Here is a 22,152-nt window from a genome sequence, read left to right as displayed (position 1 = left end):
GGAAGTCCGGAACTTTTTTCGGCTTATGCGCTAGGTGAGCAATTTACATTGAAATGAACGGCGGCCATTTTCCTGTCTGGTATCCAGTTAAATAATACATCCATGATATATGTCTATGGTCCCTGCTAGCTGCTGCTAACGCTACCCCGCCCCGCGCATGCGCGCCGAGGCCCCGCCGGCCCCGGGGGCGCTGCAGGGACAGGATGAAGGGAGTACTACAGGAGTACTACAGGAATACTACAGGAGTACTACAGGAGTACTGGTACTACAGGAGTACTGCAGGATACTACAGGAGTACTACAGGAGTACTACAGGAGTACTACAGGGGTACTGCAGGATACTACAGGAGTACTACAGGAGTACTACAGGAGTACTGCAGGTTACTGCAGGAGTACTACAGGATACTACAGGAGTACTACAGGAGTACTGCAGGAGTACTACAGGAGTACTGCAGGTTACTACAGGAGTACTACAGGAGTACTACAGGAGTACTACAGGAGTACTACAGGAGTACTGCAGGAGTACTGCAGGAGTACTACAGGAGTACTACAGGAGTACTGCAGGAGTACTACAGGAGTACTGCAGGTTACTACAGGAGTACTACAGGAGTACTACAGGAGTACTGCAGGTTACTGCAGGAGTACTACAGGAGTACTGGTACTACAGGAGTACTACAGGATAGTACAGGAGTACTAGTACTACAGGAGTACTACAGGAGTACTGGTACTACAGGAGTACTGCAGGTTACTACAGGAGTACTACAGGATACTACAGGAGTACTGCAGGTTACTGCAGGAGTACTACAGGAGTACTGCAGGTTACTGCAGGAGTACTACAGGAGTACTACAGGAGTACTGGTACTGCAGGAGTACTACAGGAGTACTGGTACTACAGGAGTACTGCAGGTTACTACAGGAGTACTACAGGAGTACTGCAGGTTACTGCAGGAGTACTACAGGAGTACTGCAGGTTACTGCAGGAGTACTACAGGAGTACTACAGGAGTACTGGTACTGCAGGAGTACTACAGGAGTACTGGTACTACAGGAGTACTGCAGGTTACTACAGGAGTACTACAGGATACTACAGGAGTACTGCAGGTTACTGCAGGAGTACTACAGGAGTACTGCAGGTTACTGCAGGAGTACTACAGGAGTACTACAGGAGTACTGGTACTGCAGGAGTACTACAGGAGTACTGGTACTACAGGAGTACTGCAGGTTACTACAGGAGTACTACAGGAGTACTGCAGGTTACTGCAGGAGTACTACAGGAGTACTGGTACTGCAGGAGTACTACAGGAGTACTGGTACTGCAGGAGTACTACAGGAGTACTGGTACTGCAGGAGTACTAGTACTACAGGAGTACTGCAGGAGTACTACAGGAGTACTACAGGAGTACTGCAGGAGTACTACAGGAGTACTGGTACTGCAGGAGTACTAGTACTAAAGAAGTACCAGTACTATAGAAGTACTAGTACTACACAAGTACTGGTACTGCAGGAGTACTGGTACTACAGAAGTACTGCCGGAGTACTACATGAGTACTACAGAAGTACTGGTATTACAGGAGAACTGGTACTGCAGGAGTACTAGTACTACAGGAGGACTGGTACTACGTACTACCAAATAATACTGGCGGTACCAAAATACTACCAAATTACCACTGATGGTACCAAGGTACTACCAACATACTACCAAAATACTACTGGTGGTACCAAAATACTACAGATACTACAAAAGTACTATTGATGGTACCAAGATACTACCAAAATGTCAATAATGGTACCAAAATACTACTGATGGTATCAAGGTACTACCAAAATACTACAGATACTACAAAAGTACTATTGATGTTGTCCAAAATTATTACTGATGGTACCAAAATACTATCTTCAGTAGTACTGTCACTGGTGGAGGCGCACTGGGGCTTTAAGAGCAAAATATAATAATAATAATAATAATAATAATAATAATAATAATAATAATAATAATAATAATAATAATAATAATAATAATAAGATCTAATTATTACCAGATTTAGTTAAACAAGGATGGATCTGACTCCGTTTTCTTCTACAATCAAACGTTCATGGAGGAGTGACGTCACGATCATCAGAGCGGGAGTTTCATCCTTTCATCATGACTCACCGAAATAATTCTCATTCATTTGTTCTGCAGAAACATCTTTATCGCCCGGGTTTTTTTTTTCCTAACATTTCAACCTGGACTTCATCTCCCAGAAGGCCCTGCGCTGCTGCTGCATGTTGGCGCATGCGCGCTGCGGCGGTGTTCTCGGGCCGGCATCATGGCGTCGTACGTGGAGATCCTGCAGAGCGAGTTTCCGCACATCGACGCGGAGCTGTTCGACTACATCACAGGTGAGAGCGGGGATCCGGGGGGGAGTACCGGGGACCGGGGGGTCGGGGCCCCGGGGACCGACCTCCGGGCCCCCTGGGACCGGCGCCGGGAGGCCGGGAGGCCGCCGAGCCGAGCCGGTGCAGCGGCCTCCCGGCGCCGGTTCCTCCCCGGGCTCGGAGCGGAGAACCCGGGGAGGAGCTCCACGTGGGACCCGGTCCTGGTACTGGAGGAGTACTAGTACATACTAATACTACAGGAGTACTACAGGAGTACTAGTACTACAGGAGTAGTACAGGAGTACTACAGGAGTACTAGTACTACAGGAGTACTACAGGTGTAGTACAGGAGTACTACAGGAGTACTACAGGAGTACTACAGGAGTACTACAGGAGTACTACAGGAGTAGTACAGGAGTACTAGTACTACAGGAGTACTACAGGAGTTCTACAGGAGTACTAGTACTACAGGAGTACTAGTACTACAGGAGTACTAGTACTACAGGAGTACTAGTACTACAGGAGTACTACAGGAGTACTACAGGAGTAGTACAGGAGTAGTACAGGAGTAGTACAGGAGTACTACAGGAGTACTACAGGAGTACTAGTACTACAGGATAGTACAGGAGTACTACAGGATAGTACAGGAGTACTACAGGAGTACTAGTACTATAGGATACTACAGGAGTACTAGTACTACAGGAGTACTAGTACTACAGGAGTACTAGTACTACAGGAGTACTAGTACTAGAGGAGTACTGGTACTACAGGAGTACTACAGGAGTACTACAGGAGTACTAGTACTACAGGAGTACTACAGGAGTACTGGCACTACAGCAGTACTAGTACTACTCATGTAGTACTACATGAGTAGTACAGGAGTACTACAGGAGTACTAGTACTACATGAGTACTGGCACTACAGGAGTACTAGTACTACAGGAGTACTACAGGAGTACTAGTACTACAGCAGTACTACAGGAGTACTTCAGGAGTACTAGTACTACAGGAGTACTAGTACTACAGCAGTACTACGGGAGTACTAGTACTACAGGAGTACTAGTACTACAGGAGTACTAGTACTACAGGAGTACTACAGGAGTACTACAGGAGTACTAGTACTACAGGAGTACTGGTAGTACAGGAGTACTAGTACTACAGCAGTACTACAGGAGTACTTCAGGAGTACTACAGGAGTACTAGTACTACAGGAGTACTACAGGAGTACTACAGGAGTACTAGTACTACAGGAGTACTGGTAGTACAGGAGTACTAGTACTACAGGAGTACTACAGGAGTTCTACAGGAGTACTACAGGAGTACTAGTACTACAGGACTACTAGTACTACAGGAGTACTAGTACTACAGGAGTACTACAGCAGTACTACAGGAGTACTGGTACTACAGGAGTACTGGTACTACAGGAGTACTGGTACTACAGGAGTAGTACTTATGGTAGCAAGATACTACAAAAGTACCATTGATGTTGACCAAAATACTACTCATGGTACCAGAATACTACTGATGGAACCAAGGTGCTACCAAAATACTACAAAAGTACTATTGATGTGTTCCAAAATACTACTGATGGTACCAAAATACCACTGAGGGTACCAAAATACTACAAAAGTACTACTGATGGTCCCAAGATACTACAGATACTACAAAAGTACCATTGATGTTGACCAAAATACTACTGACGGTACCAAGATACTACTGATGGTAGTATTTTGGTACCATCAGTAGTATTTTGGTAGTATCTGTTGTATTTTGCTAGTACTTTAGTACCACCTGTGGTATTTTGCTAGTATTTTGGTGATATCATGGTACCATCAGTGGTATTTTTGTAGTATCTTGGTACCCTCAGTGGTATTTTGGTACCATCAGTAGTATTTTGGTAGTACTTTAGTACCACCTGTGGTATTTTTCTAGTATTTTGGTGATATCTTGGTACCATCAGATGTATCTTGGTAGTATCTTGGTACCATTAGTAGTATTTTGGTACCATCAGTAGTATTTTGGTACCATCTGTTGTATTTTGCTAGTACTTTAGTACCACCTGTGGTATTTTTCTAGTATTTTGGTGATATCTTGGTACCATCAGATGTATCTTGGTAGTGTCTTGGTACCATCAGTAGTATCTTGGTACCATCAGTAGTATTTTGGTAGTATTTTGGTACCATCAGTAGTATTTTGGTAGTATTTTGGTACCATCAGTAGTATCTTGGTAGTATTTTGGTACCATGAGTGATATCTTGGTACCATCAGTAGTATTTTGGTACCATGAGTAGTATTTTGGTACCATCAGTAGTATTTTGGTACCATCTGTTGTATTTTGCTACTACTTTAGTACCACCGGTGGTATTTTGCTAGTATTTTGGTGATATCTTGGTACCATCAGTGGTATTTTGGTACCATCAGTAGTATTTTGGTACCATCAGTAGTATTTTGGTACCATCAGTAGTATTTTGGTACCATCAGTAGTATTTTGGTACCATCAGTGGTATTTTTTGTACCATCAGTAGTATCTTGGTAGTATTTTGGTACCATCAGTGGTATTTTTGTACCATCAGTAGTATTTTGGTACCATCAGTAGTATTTTGGTACCATCAGTAGTATTTTGGTACCATCAGTGGTATTTTGGTACCATCAGTAGTATTTTGGTACCATCAGTATTATTTTGGTACCATCAGTAGTATTTTGGTACCATCAGTGATATCTTGGTACCATCAGTAGTATTTTGGTACCATCAGTGATATCTTGGTACCATCAGTAGAATTTTGGTACCATCAGTAGTATTTTGGTAGTATTTTGGTACCATCAGTAGTATTTTGGTACCATCAGTGATATCTTGGTACCATCAGCAGAATTTTGGTACCATCAGTAGTATTTTGGTACCATCAGTAGTATTTTGGTAGTATTTTGGTACCATCGGTAGTATTTTGGTACCATCAGTAGTATTTTGGTACCATCAGTTGTATCTTGGTAGTATTTTGGTACCATCAGTAGCGTCTTGGTAGTATTTTGGTCCACATCAGTGGTACTTTTGTAGTATCTGTAGTATCTACTCCTGGTGTGTTTCAGGGGTGCTGGACATTGATGGTACTTTTGTAGTATCTGTAGTATCTACTGTAGTATTTACTCCCGGTGTGTGTTTTAGGCGTGCTGGACATCGATGGTACTTTTGTAGTATCTGTAGTATCTACTGTAGTATTTACTCCCGGTGTGTGTTTTAGGCGTGCTCGACATCGATGGTACTTTTGTAGTATCTGTAGTATCTACTGTAGTATTTACTCCGGTGTGTTTTAGGCGTGCTGGACATCGATGGTACTTTTGTAGTATCTGTAGTATCCGGTGTGTTTCAGGCGTGCTGGACATCAATGGTACTTTTGTAGTATCTACTGTAGTATTTACTCCGGTGTGTTTCAGGGGTGCTGGAGATTGATGGTACTTCTGTAGTATCTGTAGTATTTACTCCCTGTGGGTGTTTCAGGTGTCCTGGACATCAGTGGTACTTTTGTAGTATCTGTAGTATTTACTCCCGGTGTGTGTTTCAGGCGTGCTGGACATCCATGGTACTTCTGTAGTATCTGTAGTATCTACTGTAGTATTTACTCCCTGTGTGTGTTTCAGGGGTGCTGGAGATTGATGGTACTTCTGTAGTATCTGTAGTATTTACTCCCGGTGTGTTTCAGGTGTCCTGGACTCCGGCGGCCCCGACTTCGAGGATGGCGAGGAAGTGTTTGACGCCGTCGGCGGCGTCTTGCAGGACGTTTCAGCCGACACCAAGAACGAGGACGACGTCAGAGACATCTGTCTCCAGATGTTCAACACGCTCAAGCTGTGAGGAGAACCGCCGTCCGGGGGGTTGGTTGGTTGGTTGGAGGGTGGGTTCGTTGGTTCGTTGGTTCGTTCGTTCGTTCGTTCGTTCGTTGGGGGGGGGGTTGGTTGGTTGGTTGGTTGGTTGGTTGGTTGGTTGGTTGGTTGGTTCGTTGGTTGGTGGGTTCGTTCGTTCGTTCGTTTGTTCGTTGGTTCGTTGGGGGGGGGTTGGTTGGTTGGTTGGTTGGTTGGTTGGTTGGTTGGTTGGTTGATTGGTGGGTTCGTTCGTTCGTTCCTTGGTTGGTGGGTTCGTTCGTTCGTTCCTTGGTGGGTTCGTTCGTTCGTTCGTTCGTTGGTGGGTTTGTTCGTTCGTTCGTTGGTGGGTTCGTTCGTTCGTTCGTTCGTTGGTGGGTTCGTTCGTTCGTTCGTTGGTGGGTTAGTTCGTTGATTCATTCGTTCGTTCGTTGGTGGGTTTGTTCGTTCGTTTGTTGGTTGGTGGGTTCGTTGGTTCGTTCGTTCGTTGGTGGGTTCGTTGGTTCGTTCGTTGGTGGGTTCGTTTGTTGGTGGGTTCGTTGGTTCGTTCGTTGGTGGGTTCGTTTGTTGGTGGGTTCGTTGGTTCGTTCGTTGGTGGGTTCGTTTGTTGGTGGGTTCGTTCGTTCGTTGGTGGGTTCGTTCGTTGGTGGGTTCGTTTGTTCGTTCGTTGGTGGGTTCGTTCGTTCGTTGGTGGGTTCGTTCGTTGGTGGGTTCGTTTGTTCGTTCGTTGGTGGGTTCGTTCGTTCGTTCGTTGGTTGGTGGGTTCGTTCGTTGGTTTGTTGGTTGGTGGGTTCGTTGGTTCGTTCGTTCGTTGGGGGGGTTGGTTGGTTGGTTGGTTGGTTGGAGGGTGGGTTCGTTCGTTCGTTGGTGGGTTCGTTCGTTCCTTCGTTGGTGGGTTTGTTTGTTTGTTCGTTCGTTTGTTCGTTAAGGCTGAATTAAGGTTCTGCGCTACACCAACGCAGAGCCTACGCCGTCACTGTGACACCGTCGTGAACCTTCGGACTTCTCCGTCACTCCATTTCTCCGCGGTGCAGTTCCCCCCGTGAACACTAGTTCGTGATCTTTTCCTGAATGGTTTATCCGACTTTTCCGGTCACAGTGAATCAAAGAGATAAGGACAACTATTGTGCAAAAAACCAAAACAAAAAAAAATCACACATACACGAAGAAAAGAGCGCTGAAAGTTCACGACTGCTTCAAACCGGAAACCGGAAATGCGTTGCTACCAAGCGAACCAATCACAGCCCTCTCGTCTGCGTTTGTTCTGCGTCGCCTCGACGCATAGTTACAATTTTTGGGAGGTGGCGTCAGTGACTGCGTCAGTGACGGCGTGGGCCTTTAGTGGGTTGGTTAGTTGGTTGGTGGGTGGGTTGGTTAGCTCGGTGTTTGGGGATCGGGGGTAAGGGTTTCTGTCTTGGTTGGTGGGTTGGTTAGCTCGTTAGCTTGGTGTTGGTGGGTCGGAGGTAACGGTCTCTCTCCTCGTCTCTGCAGCTCCAACCATCACGGCTCCCAGAAGCAGGTTCTGCTGGACGCTCCGGTCCAGCTGTCCCAGATCTCAGCGGATGCAGGTAAGAACCAGAGACCTGCGGTTCTGGGGGGGTCAGAGGTCACGGTTCCTCCGGGGCCGGAGGTCACGGTTCCTCCGGGGCCGGAGGTCGCGGTTCCTCCGGGGTCGGAGGTCGCGGTTCCTCCGGGGTCGGAGGCAGAGACGTTCCAATAAACTCTACAGCCCACTACGGTTGTGTTTCCTGTATCTGTGTCACATGACTGCCCCCGCCCCTTTAGGAGACTAACAGCAGGTCCTGAGTCTATTGAGTCCTATGGGAAAAGTGAACGTGAGCACAGATTATTACCAATTCCTTCGCCCCATAGTAACCTAAGTAAATATGGGACATATTTTTCAAAAGCCACAAACCTTCTGAACATTCTGACACCAAAATGGCAATTTTCAGACCGACAGATTAGGACAGTGATTCTTAACCATAGGGCCGCGGCCCACACTTGGGCCGCGAGCGCCATCTAGTGGGCCGCCAAAAAAAATTCAGTTTTGTACGTGTGGGCCGCGGGGGCCGCGGGACTGCATAGCAACTCCCAACCAAATGAGGAGAAGAAGACACTCAGCTAGCTCTAGGTGTAATAGTAAGAGAAATGGTGTGTCTTTACAGAGAAAATCCTTCATTTTGCACAGAGTAGGTTTAGATCCACCAGGATTAGGGATCGATTAATTGGGTCTGCGCCCAGAGCGAGCGAGCACGGCGTGTTCATTTATCCCGGCGCGTCCCCGCGGCCGGGGCGGTCGGCTCAGGCTGCCGCTCGGGCGGTGGGCTCCGTCGTTACTGCTGAAGGATGGTAGATGTAGATGCGTGGGCTGTCGTGTCTGCTGGACTGGACTGTTCGGGCTTTCGAAAAAGCATCGGAAAGTAACTGCTGCAGCGCGACCAGAGAGCTGCGGTGCGGGCTGTGCCCGTCGCAGCTGATCAGGCTCCGATGAAACCCGACACACTGAGTCCTGACAATTTATTAATGTAAATAACTTAAAGTAAAATCAAACTAAGTTTTGTCCTCGCTGTATTTTTAAATATGCAACCCGGAATGGACAAATTCATCCTGTTCAGTCTTCCCACTGGGACAAAACCAGTGTCTCATACGTTCAGAGACCGTGGCGTTCAAAGTGCGAAAGTGAAACGCCCATGAAAAAAAACACAAAGTTTTTCATCAAACATATCCACTCAAGCCTGAACTGAAGTCACAGAAAAATAAGCTGAGCATCTTAAAACATCCTGATACAGCTGTGAAGCAGCTTTCTCCACAATGAACATAATTAAAACTAAATATCGTTTCAGGCTCATCAATGAGCACCTCCACATGCATATGAGAACCTGAACCTGAACCTTAAATTGTTAAGATGTGTTTATATTAATTTAGTATAAAAATGTGTTGAGACAATTAACAAAGAAAAGGGGAAATTCAAACTGCTGGTAGAGAAATAAAATAAGATAGCATTTGAAAAATAAAATAAAATCTACTTTATTTTTAAGAGAAAAAAATAAAAAATTGGCAAATATGTACTTTTTTTAATATAACAGTCAGATGCAGATGTTGATACAACTATGAGGCTACTTGAATATATATATATATATATATATATATATATATATATATATATATATATATATATATATATATTATGATGTTCTGGACCTTCGCTTGAGTAAATTTTCTCTAAATGGACCTCTTAAAGTTGAATACCCCTGCTATACAGTGTTTATATTTAATGGGCCCCGGGCCACTCTGTACGGAAAAAATGGGCCCCAAGGTCAGAAAGGTTAAGAACCCCTGGATTAGGAGAAAATGAACTTTGTTTGAGACCTGTCTCTGTCTGAGCAACACACTCTCGCCAGATTTGGCTCTCATCGTTTTCCCATCGGATAAAATGAAGTTTAAAACTAATATAAAACTTGCTTCTTTGCTTAATAATACTGTTATTTTTTTATTATTTAAGTATTTTTGGAAGAAAGTTGTACTGTATCTAGTGTTGTATGTTCCAAAACGATGTGGGGAGAGGGGCGGCCACGCCCACTTAGGAGACAGGAAGTGAGGTCAGAGGGGCGGCCACGCCCACTTAGGAGACAGGAAGTGAGGTCAGAGGGGCGGCCACGCCCACTTAGGAGACAGGAAGTGAGGTCAGAGGGGCGGCCACGCCCACTTAGGAGACAGGAAGTGAGGTCAGAGGGGCGGCCACGCCCACTTAGGAGACAGGAAGTGTTTACCATTTCATACCATTGGCAGTAACGGCAATGCGCTATCTTCTGTATAGAGGATCTTTGTCGGAGGTCGCGGCGGTTCCTCTGGGGTCGGGGCTCACGGGTCCAGGTGTTGACGTGTCCTCTTTTGTCCTCAGTCTCCACCAACACGGACGTGACGGGGATCTGGATGATGAAACGAGCCCAGAACACGGTGAGTCCTGCTAACGGGGTCCTGGTCCTGGTTCCTGGGACCCTGGTCCTGGTCTGGGGGGTCCCCAGAGTCCTGGGGGTTCTGGGGACCCTGGTCCTGGTCTGGGGGGTCCCCAGGGTCCAGGGTTGGACCCCGTCTCACCAGGACGTCTCTGTTTCCTCAGATGGTGGACGCCAAGAAGCTGGAGAAAGCTGAGGCCAAACTGAAGGCCAAACACGAGCGGAGGAACGAGAAGGACTCGCAGAGAAGCACCGGTCCCCTGTAAGTTCCCCGTCCTCCTGTCCTAGTCTGTCCCCCCGTCCTCCTGTCCTAGTCTGTCCCCCCGTCCTCCTGTCCTAGTCTGTCCCCCCGTCCTCCTGTCCTAGTCTGTCCTCTACTGTCCTGACGTAACTGACGTTTGCAGAGACGTAACTGACTGTTTTCATGAACTGATCCCGGGTCTGTCCTCACCTGTCCCCCCGTCCTGTCTGTCCCCCCTGTCTGTTCCCCCCGTCCCCCCCCCAGGGTCCTGGAGGAGGCCTCAGCCAGCCAGGCCAGCAGCAAGAAGGACAGCCGGGTGGACCAGTCGGGGAAAAACCGCAGCTACGACATCCGCATAGAGAACTTTGACGTTTCCTTCGGAGAGAGGTGAGGGGGCGGGGCTAGTGGGGGCGGGGCCAGTGAGGGGCGGGGCCAGTGAGGGGCGGGGCCAGTGGGGGCGGGGCCAGAGGTTTGGGAAAGGGCGGGGCCAGGAGCTGCTTCATGGTTGGTCAGTCTCCCAGGTGTCTGCTGCAGGGGGCGGAGCCAGCAGCACAAGTTTGATATTGATTCTTAAGATTCAGAATCGATGATCACAATTTGATTCAATTCGATCCGATATCAATTCGATTAGATATCGATTCAATTCAATATTGATTCTTAAGATTCACAATCAATTATCACGATTGGGTTTTATTCAATCCGATATCGATTTGATTCGATTCAGATTGGTTATCACAATTTGACTCGATCCGATTTCGATTAGATTTCAATTCAATTCCGATTCGATATTAATCCTTAAGATTCAGAATCAATTATCACAATTTGATTCAATTCGATATCGATTTGATTGAGATTGATTATCACAATTTGATTTGATCTGATATCGATTCTCTTAGATTTCGATTCGATATCGATTCAATTCTTGGTCTGTCCCCCAGGTGTCTGCTGCAGGGGCGGGGCCAGGAGGGGGCGGAGCCAGCAGCTCAAATTTGAACTCGATTCTTAAGATTCAGAATCAATTATCACGATTTGATTTAATTCAGATTAATTATCACAATTTGATCCAATATCAATTTGCTTGGATTTTGATTCAATATCGATTCAATGATTGGGCGGAGCCAGCAGCTGCTGCTGCTTCATGATTGGTCCTTGTCCCCCAGGGGGCGGAGCCAGCAGCTGCTGCTTCATGATTGGTCCTTGTCCCCAGGTGTCTGCTGCAGGGGGCGGAGCTCTCGCTGGCCTACGGCCGGCGCTACGGCCTGATTGGGCGTAACGGGCTGGGGAAGACGACGCTGCTGAAGATGATGGCCAGCAGGAACCTGCGGGTGCCGGGTCACATCTCCATCCTGCACGTGGAGCAGGAGGTGGCGGGCGACGACACGGCGGCGCTGAGCAGCGTGCTGGAGAGCGACGCCCTGCGGGAGGCGCTGCTGAGCGAGGAGAAGCAGCTGAACCAACGCATCGCCAACGGAACGTAAGAATCCCGCGACACGGGGGCGGGGCCTACTGATCCGATTCGATTCCGATATCTATTTGGGTTAGTGTTATTAAAACAGTTTTTTCAGCGGTTGCATGAATGATATGACTAGTTATGCAACTTATTAATACTAGTATTATATTTAGATTAGTGCTGTCAGGCGATTAAAAAAATTATTCTAATTAATTACAGGATTTATAATTAATGAATCTAATTAATTGCATTTTAATCTCATATCTGCTAAAGGTCCCCAAATAAAGAATTTTAATTCTAGGACATTGCGAAATTGCAGTGCATGACTAATCAATTGAATACACTCAGGCCCCGTTTACACGTGGCAAAAAACACGAAAACGAAGCTCAAAGTCTCCAAAAACCATCATTTCTGAAAACTCCGGCCAAAGTGGAGATTTGCAAAACCTCCGTCTTCAGGTTTGCTTTTAAACGGAGAGAAACGGACATTTAGGCTTCAGAACGTCACATTATGAGACAGAAACGTCACCAGCGTCATGAGTGACACCTGTGTTTACAATTAGTTTGTAACCGTCAATATTTTCTTGTTTTTTACCTGTTTTATATTCTAACGTCACACTTAAAAGTAACTCCACTTCTCTGTCACTCCAAACGAAAGATTTTCCTTCATCTTGGAAGTAACTGGAAGTTACTCGTGTCATTTGTTGATGTTTTTTTCCAGGATTCTGATTGGCTAGCATGACTTTATCTTCTCGTTACACTGCCCCCTGTAGGTTTGGCTGCTCATAGCACCTTAACACATATTTATGCAGGTTCCTGGAAATGATGGGATTTTTATAAACGTAGAGGGGGAAATATCCGTTTTTGAGAAATTTTAAGAAAAAAGATGAAATGTTGAGAAGAAAGTCGAAGTTTTGAGAAAAAAGTCGGAATTTTGAGAAAAAAGTCGAGAAAAAGTCGAAATTTTGAGAAAAAAGTCGAAATGTCGAGAAAAAAGTCGAAATTTGTGAAAAAAATGAAATGTCGAGAAAAGGGGGGGATAGGTGGCCGAGAAAAAAGTCGATTTTTTTTTTTTTTTAAAGTCGAATTTTTGTGAAAAAAGTTGAAATTTTGTGAAAAAAGTCGAAATGTCGAGAAAAAGGAGGGATAGGTAGCCATGAAAAAAGTCGAAATTTTTTAGAAAAAAGTCGAAATTTTTTGAAAAAAGTCGAAATTTTTTGAAAAAAGTCAAAATGTCGAAAGTAACTCCACTTCTCTGTCACTCCAAACGAAAGACTCTCGTTCATCTTGGAAGTAACTGGAAGTTACTCGTGTCATTTGTTGATGTTTTTTTCCAGGATTCTGATTGGCTAGCATGACTTTATCTTCTCGTTACACTGCCCCCTGTAGGTTTGGCTGCTCATAGCACCTTAACAGATATTTATGCAGGTTCCTGGAAATGATGGGATTTTTCAAAATGTAGAGGGGGAAATATCCGTTTTTGTAAATACCTGGCTACGTGGAAACGTGGCCTGAGAATAGAAGATTTGAAATCCACATTTTTATTAGTGAAGTGTGTTACATAAATGCAATTCAAAAGAAAAAGCTCAAGCACTTCAGCAAACCAATTAGGCCAGGTGCATTATTCAAAAATGTAATACAAATACAGTTAAATAAATAAAATTCAGAAATGAAATAAGGCTGAGTCTGCAAATAGGCAGTTAAGCAGACTCTCAATTCAAAATTAAAACTAAAGCTGATTCAATACAGCGATTCAAGTACTAGTACCTGTAACGTTTACAGTGGAACTTGTTTAGTGTTTAAATGATAATTCAGGCTGGAGCAGCTCCGGTGAGAGGAAAATTATTTTATACAAAATGTACAAATCACCGCGTTCTTGTTAATAGTCCCGTCGTCTTTCTTTTTTTACATAAACTTGCCGTTCAAAGGCCCTAGCAAAGATTTGCTGAGTCGACTAGGTATATATATATATACATATATATATATATATATATATATATATACATATATATATTTGTATTCCGTTTTTTCACATTTTTGCTTTTTTTTTATCATGCATGTTCGAAATCAAATTATCAAATCAAAAATCTAATCAACCACCGGTGTCTGATTTCAGAGCCGACGGGCTGGAGAGTATCCGGCTGACGGAGGTTTACGCCAAACTGGAGGAGATCGAAGCTGATAAAGCACCTGCCAGGTAACCATGGCAACCAGACTCTGGTTCAGGTCTGGACCTGGACCAGAACCTGGAGTCTTTTATCATTTATTCTATTGCTGGCCTCAGTTTCTGATTGACGTGTCTCTCGTCCAATCAGGGCCTCCGTCATCCTGGCCGGTCTGGGATTCAGTCCCAAGATGCAACAGCAGGCGACCAGGTGAGTCCGGTTTGGTCCGGTTTGGTCCGGTTCCAGAGTCCCCCCTGATTGCTCGTTGGTCCGGAGCAGCTCTGAGTTCTGGTTCTGTTTCAGGGAGTTTTCTGGAGGCTGGAGGATGAGGCTGGCGCTGGCGAGAGCGCTGTTCGCCCGGTGAGTTCCTGGGGGGGGGCAGATACGCCAGAGTGTCGGTAGTAGTAGTACCGGGGGGGTGTATACGTGGTTTTGGGGGGGGGGGGGGGAGGGTCTACAGGGGTCCAGATCCGTGAACTGATCCTCTGTGTTTGTTCTTCAGGCCGGACCTGCTGCTGCTGGACGGTGAGTCTCCTCAACCAATCAGATTAGCAGCAGTAGTAGTAGTAGTAGTAGCTTTAGTAGTAGCAATAACAGCAATAGTTGTAGCATTAGTAGTAGCATTAGTAGTAGCAATAGCAGCAATAGTTGTAGCATTAGCAGCAATAGTTGTAGCAGTAGTTGTAGCATTAGTAGTAGCATTAGCAGCAATAGTTTTAGCATTAGCAGCAACATTAGCAGCAATAGTTGTAGCATTAGTAGCAATAGTTGTAGCATTAGTAGTAGCAGTAGTAGCAATAGTTGTAGCATTAGTAGTAGCATTAGTAGCAATAGTTGTAGCATTAGCAGTAGCATTAGCAGCAATAGTTGTACCAGTAGCATTAGCAGCAATATTTGTAGCATTAGCAGCATTAGTAGTAGCATTAGCAGCAATAGTTGGAGCATTAGCAGTAGCATTAGCAGCAATAGTTGTAGCGGTAGTAGTACCAGTAGCATTAGCAGCATTATCATTAGCAGTAGTAGCATTAGCAGTACCAGTAGCAGTAGTAGCATTAGCAGCATTAGCAGTAGTAGCATTAGCATTAGTCCCCTGACTCCTCCCTCTCTGTTCCAGAACCCACCAACATGTTGGACGTCAGAGCCATCCTGTGGTTGGAGAACTACCTGCAGGTCTGAGCTACGCTAATGCTAATGTTGCTCCCCGGGAGCTAGGCTACCGGCTAACCTCCCCGGGAGCTAGGCTAACGGCTAACCCCTCCCCCCCAGACGTGGCAGTCCACCATCCTGGTCGTGTCCCACGACCGGAACTTCCTGAACGCCGTGGTTACCGACATCGTGCACCTGCACTCGCAGCGGCTGGACAGTTACCGCGGCGACTACGAGAACTTCCTGAAGACCAAGGAGGACCGGCTGAAGAACCAGCACCGGGAGTACGAGGCCCAGCTGCAGTACCGGCAGCACATACAGGTAATAGTACCAGTCCGAGTCTTTTAACGTCGGATCGAAGTCTCTACGATAACGCGTTGCCGAGCAACAAGCGTCCAAAGTTCCGTTAGCATCAAAATTAGCATAGTTGTATATTTCAAAAACCGTAATTTCTGCCATGATGAAACTAAAATATGTTGTACTACAATGCGTCCCGGGTTTGTCAATGTTGAAATGTCGTCTGTACGATAAACCGTTGCCGAACAACAAGCGTCCAAAATAAAATTGAATTTTTTTTAAATTGAAAGTTAAATATCGCAAAAACTGTAATAATTTGCACATTGAGGTTTAATCACCATATAGTCCACAGCAATCCGAGTCTTTTAACGTTGGATCGAAGTCTCTATGTAGCAGAACCGAGCAGTAGAACCGGGTCCTGGTTGTGGTTCTGACGGGTCGGTACCGTGTGTCCGCAGGTCTTCATCGACCGGTTCCGGTACAACGCCAACAGAGCAGCTCAGGTCCAGAGCAAGTTGAAGCTGCTGGAGAAACTGTGAGTGGAACCAGAACCAGTACCAGAACCGGTCCTGGGGGGGGGGCGGGTGTAGTAGAACCGGAACCAGAACCGGGCCCTGACTGTGTGTCTCCTGCAGGCCTGAGCTGAAGCCGCTGGAGAAGGAGACGGAGGTGACGCTGAGGTAAGAGAACCAGAACCGGTCCAGAACCATGCTAGCAGCTAACCGGGTCGGTCCGGTCCAGAACCATGCTAGCAGCTAACCGGGTCGGTCCGGTCCAGAACCGTGCTAGCAGCATGCCAGCGGCAAGGAGGACCGCTTTAACAGGTCTGATTTGATCTTAAATGTGAGAGGGGTATAATTTTCAATAAACAATTTATCCAGATTTGGAGTAATGTGTATACCCAAATACTTAAAGCCCTTTGGTGTAGAGTTAAAAAAGCCCTTTGGTGTAGAGTTAAAACGATTTTGTATCCTGAATAGCTTCCATATTGTTTAATTGTATATTGCAGGAAAAATATAGATTGCTCAGGGTCAGTGATATATAAAAGGATGTCATCGGCATACAAGGAAATCTTATGTTCGTTGTTACCAGTCTTTAAACCTTGAATGTTAGTGCTATCTCTTACACATGCTGCCAGAGGTTCAATCACCATAGCAAAAAGCAATGGAGACAGAGGGCACCCCTGCCTTGTCCCTCTAGTTAAGGAAAATAAATCTGAACAATGGCCATTAGTTATGACTGCAGCTTTAGGCGACTTATAAATTGCTTTAATCCAATCAATAAAATTACCGTCCATCTTACATTTGTGCACAACAGAGAACAAGAAATTCCACTCAACCCTATCAAAAGCCTTTTCTGCGTCTAATGATAGCAAGAGAGAGGGCTTCTGTTGGTTCTAACCAGTTCTAACCGGTTCTCCCCAGGTTCACTGGTAACTTTGAGAAGCTCATTCTTCCCATCAGAACTGGAACTGGTTCTAACCAGGTTCACTGATAACTTTGAGAAGCTCAGTCCTCCCATCAGAACCGGTTCTAACCAGTTCTAACCGGTTCTCCCCAGGTTCACTGATAACTTTGAGAAGCTCAGTCCTCCCATCCTGCAGCTGGACGAGGTGGAGTTCTACTACGCCGCCGCGCAGCCGATCTTCTCTGGACTCAACCTGTCGGCCGACCTGGACTCCCGGATCTGCATCGTAGGAACCGCCGGAACCAGAACCGGTACCAGAACCTGGACCTGGACCCGGTTCTGACCTCCATGTTTCACCAACAGGTCGGGGAAAACGGAGCCGGGAAAACCACCGTCCTGAAGCTGCTGATGGGGGAGCTGACGCCGGTGAACGGAGTCCGGCAGTCCCACAGGTGAGGGGGAGGGGCCAAGGGGCGGGGCTACAGGTGAGGGGGCGGGGCCAATCAGGAGGGGGTGGGGCATTTTTTTTAATTATTATTTTGTTTCACACAGATACAAGGATGAAGAAAAAAATCAAAAAAAACAAGGAAAAATTCACATAAGGAAAATTTAATTTAAAAAAAAAAACGTGTGTGAGGAGGTTAGAAGTCTATATAGGTTTATATGAAAACCATACCCAAACAATATACTAAAGTTAAGATATTAACAAATATAAAAATCACAATTACATATTAAATGCACAAACTGAACATTTCCTGTAAAGGAAAAAGTCCTATTATTCTAAATGAAATGATTTAGAGAGCAGAAACAAAGATAAATCAAGTAAATACATAATTGTCCCACATGAAAACTGCCCAGTATTTAATAGAAAACTGACCACGGGATGTTTTATACGATGAAAGATGAAGTTTCTTAACCTGTCGGGTTGAATAACTATGAACTTGAGACTTATTAACAAAATAGTATCTAAAACCATCTCTTATGATTCACTTTAAGGACAAATGTACAGATTTGAAGAATGCTGATAGTCAATAATTAAAGAAGAGAGGTGAAACCTGAAACATCAGCTTTGGAAAAAGTTGCTAATCTAACAAAACGTTTCTGCAACAGTAATATTTTCTGCAAATAAGATGGAAAGGTACTTACACAATACCCACACAATATTACAGTATGTTAAATATGGATAAATCCAAGTATAATATAATGTAAGGAAACATGAAATGTGGACAAAATCTCAGATTTTTCTCAGGATCCTGAGATTTAGTGACCTTTTTGCAGACGATGCCAACCTGTTCTCTCTAGATTATCATCAATTAATATCCCCAAAAAACATGTAGTTCAAACTTTAATTATTTACTCATTATAAATATGAAGTTTAATTTGTTCACTATCATATTTCTTATTTGCAGCAAATAAGTTATTTTTTTACATTTATTGAAAGCTTGTTTGTTTGAAACCATATTGAGTAATTCACAAGATCATAATTTAAATTTTCTAATAAGAATATTTAGATTTCTATGAGAAACACAAATGCTGGCGTCATCTGCAAAAAGCAGTGGCATTGTGGTGTTAGATCCTGCAGCACGGTCATTAATAGGGGTGTAACAACACATCGTGCCACGAAATTTTGCGATACAAAAACGTCACGAAACGTGTCGTGGAGGTGACAAAGTGTATTGCGATATTGGGTTATTAATATTAATCTATTGTGTTGACTAGTAGCGTGCATCCGACCCCGGCCGCCACCGCGTGGACCAAAATCTTCCTCCGCTCAGAAGAAACTAGTCCCGTTTTGGTCCCGATCACGGGACTCTTGGGGGTTTTGAGCTCTGAACTTTTACTGATGTAAGGCTGGTGTAGAGTTAAGCCTTACCTTATTAAATTAAACCTTTTTGGGGTGGTGAGTAGGATAAACATGGAGAAACTTTTGCTGAGTTCCAGTGTACTTTAATGTCCCTCAACAGTGTAGGATTTTAGAACATCAACACAGCAGCTAGTGCCGTACTGTGGCGTATCACTCCGCCCAATCTAAAACAGACTAATCACTACAGATAAACTGACTAGTGTCATTATAGTCCCTGATTTACAGAATATAAAGAATATATTTATAAAATAATCAACCCTGAATTACCAAAATAACCTTCTTAACAAAAATAAATCTCCTCTTACACTTATAAGGTGAGCATGAATCAATCTTTTTTATGATGTAAAATTGTATGTATTTATTTACTTTTATTTATTTATTTAATTTTAGTTTTTACATTTCTGGAAAATAAAAAAGTCAAATCATACATGAGAGAAACTATTCAGTTTGTGGCAAAATATTTGTACTTGTATGAAATTGAAGATCATAATGCAAACCTGACATTTACTTTTAGTTCAGTTTGTGGAAAATGGTTGGCCTGGCTTTCTCTTTAAAACTTAAACAGTTATAAAGAATTACAAACTGTAACAATAGGGCAAACGCACAGTATTGTTTTGTATTTGTGTCTTTCAAATAAAAGAAAATGTTTTCCAGTCATATGTTCCTCAATCAAGGTTGTTAAAAAAATACTGGTATAATACCGTACCGTATCGTGACATTAGTGTATCGTTACACCCCTATTCATTAATATAAATAAGAAATGATAAAGGTCCTAATATAGAGCCTTGAGGGACACCATAAGGAACAATATTTATTTAATATAAACTATAAAAACTAACATATTGAGTTCTGTTGTAAACGTAATAACCGTCTGTTTCTCCTCCAGGAACCTGAAGATCGGATACTTCAGTCAGCACCACGTGGACCAGCTGGACCTGAACGTCTGCTCGGTGGAGCTGCTGCTCAACAAGTTCCCCGGTAACCACGGCAACCGTTAGCCCGGTGGGGGCCCGGGGGCGTCCTGGGGTCCTGGTCCTGGTCCCGGTCCTGGTCCCGGTCCCGGTCCCGGTCCCGGTCCTGGTCCTGGTCCTGGTCCTGGTCCTGGTCCCGGTCCTGGTCCCGGTCCCTGACCCGGTTCTCTGTGTTTCAGGCCGGACGGAGGAGGAGTACCGGCACCAGCTGGGCGGCTTCGGCATCACGGGGGAACTGGCCACCAGACCGGTCGCCAGTCTGTCGGGGGGGCAGAAGAGCCGGGTGGCCTTCGCCCAGATGACCATGCCCTGGTAGGGGGGGGGTGATAACGGAGGGGGGGATCAGGGGGGACAGGAGACCATGCGGGGGGGGGTGCTAATCTTCATGCTAATTGTGCTAATCTTCATGCTAACCTTCACACTAATCTTCATGCTAACCTTCATGCTAATCTTCATACTAATCGTGCTAACCTTCATGCTAATCTTCATGCTAATCGTGCTAACCTTCATGCTAATCTTCATGCTAATCGTGCTAACCTTCATGCTAACCTTCATGCTAATCGTGCTAACCTTCACTAAAAGGTATAAATGTAGTTTTGTCCCCTCAGCTATTAATGCCCTAAATAGGATTTATTTATTTATTTATCGTTTTGCTTATTCAATCAGGAGCCTTTGTTTTGTTTGTCCGTCAATGTTTAGTTTTGTTATTCTCCTGTTTGTCTCTGTTCTGTTTGGTGTTGGAAGTTTCTACTTTTTACCTGCAAACAAACCGACCTTCAGGTATCAATAAAGTTAGCATAAAGGTTAGCATGAGTGTCATGACGTCATCTCTCTTTTCCAGTCCGAACTTCTACATCCTGGACGAACCGACGAATCACCTGGACATGGAGACGATCGAGGCTCTGGCTAAAGCGCTGAACAAGTTCAGGGTGAGTTCCCGTCTTTAGTTCCCGCCTCCTCCTTCCCGTTGCCGCGGCGACCTGAGCTGTGACCTCACTGTGATGTCACCGGCAGGGCGGGGTCATCCTGGTGTCCCACGACGAGCGGCTGATCCGGTTGGTCTGCAAGGAGCTGTGGGTCTGCGAGGGCGGGAAGGTGCGACGCATCGACGGCGGCTTCGACGAGTACCGGGACATCCTGCACGAACAGTTCCGGAAGGAGGGCTACCTGTGAGGCCCCGCCCCCCCGAGCCGGGCCGCCCCCCGGGCCAGGCCACGCCCACACCGCCCCTCCCTCCCCCCCACGATGACCTCAGCAGCCACCCGGCCGTCAGGAGGACTGTCTCCCTGCTGCCTGGTGATTGGCTGCCGGCGGTCACCTGGTCCTGGGGGGAGGAGCTAACGGCGGCTAACCGGTCCGTCGTTAGCCGCCGCCGCCGCCGGAGCTTTTACCAGAATCTGAAGGACCAGAACTGTCAATCAAACATTCATTTACTTTCAGAGACTCAATAAAAGCATCAGATCACCTGCCTGTCTCTGTCCTTCCTGCTAACCGCTAACGGCTAACCGCTAGCGGCTAACGGCTAACCAACCCCGACCACCTGAGGTGCTAGTTTTTTTCCGTAGACATATTTACGTAGACGCCCCATCGAGTGGTTTTGCTGCTGCTGCGATACGTCAACGTCGCCATATTGGATGTTCAAGACTGTAAACTAATACAAGTAAATGGACTTATTTTCATAAAGCGACTTTCTACAAAGAAATTTACGTTTTACGTCTCATTTATTCATTCACACATGCACTTTTTTCCTATTTTTTCTCTTTTTTCATGTATTTCCTCTTATTTTTTCATCTTTTTTTCCCCCTTTTTTTCTATTTTTTTTCTCTTTTCTCTTTTTTCATGTTTTTCCTCTTATTTTTTCATCTTTTTTCCTCTTATTTCCCTTTTTTTTCTATTTTCTTATTTTTTTCCTTTTTCCCTTTTTTTTCTTTTTTCTCTTTTTTCATGTTTTTCCTCTTATTTTTTCCCTTTTTTTTCTTTTTCCTCTTTTTCCTCTTTTTTTTCCTCTTTTTTTCCATATTTTCATAAAGCGCCTTTCTACAAAGAAATTTACGTTTTACGTCTCATTTATTCATTCACACACGCACTAATATACTTGGGAAACAGTTAGGCACCAAATATAATATATTTAATTTTCTCAGACGGCAAAAATAAGAACTTTATTGATCCCACATAGGAGTAATTCATGTTATATCAGCTATAGAGAACAAGGTAGTGCCGAAAAACAATATATATCCCCCTCACAAAAATAAGAAAAATAGATAAACATATTTTCTCATCAACAAAATATATTTAAAATTTTTCAAATAACAAAATAACATATTTGAACTATTTTTCAGACAATAAAATAACTGAAAAAATCTGAAAAATGGTTCAATGTTATTTTGTTACTTGAACATTTTTTAAATATGTTTATGTAAAATATTTCCGTGTGTGAATGAATAAATGA

General features: G+C 44.7%; 1 protein-coding gene across 1 annotated transcript; it reads left to right on the top strand.

Annotated features, from left to right (window-relative positions):
• Positions 1 to 2,279: 2,279 nt before the first annotated feature.
• On the top strand, positions 2,280 to 21,169 carry abcf3 (ATP-binding cassette, sub-family F (GCN20), member 3). Its single transcript, XM_061719950.1, has 21 exons — positions 2,280 to 2,380; positions 6,051 to 6,198; positions 7,699 to 7,775; positions 10,109 to 10,164; positions 10,328 to 10,425; positions 10,669 to 10,791; positions 11,612 to 11,878; positions 13,970 to 14,050; positions 14,169 to 14,228; positions 14,322 to 14,378; positions 14,521 to 14,543; positions 15,133 to 15,188; positions 15,285 to 15,485; positions 15,920 to 15,996; positions 16,097 to 16,141; positions 17,022 to 17,154; positions 17,232 to 17,320; positions 19,619 to 19,710; positions 19,883 to 20,015; positions 20,545 to 20,632; positions 20,718 to 21,169. The coding sequence occupies exons 1-21, from the start codon at positions 2,308 to 2,310 to the stop codon at positions 20,874 to 20,876; spliced, it is 2,136 nt and encodes a 711-aa protein (XP_061575934.1). The 5' UTR covers positions 2,280 to 2,307; the 3' UTR covers positions 20,877 to 21,169.
• The last annotated feature ends 983 nt before the right edge of the window (positions 21,170 to 22,152 follow it).

This window comes from Cololabis saira, chromosome 4 (assembly GCF_033807715.1).
Source record: "Cololabis saira isolate AMF1-May2022 chromosome 4, fColSai1.1, whole genome shotgun sequence".
NCBI lineage: Eukaryota > Metazoa > Chordata > Actinopteri > Beloniformes > Belonidae > Cololabis > Cololabis saira.
The sequence above is the reverse complement of the archived record's forward strand: the minus strand, read 5'-3'. Positions and strand labels throughout refer to the sequence as shown.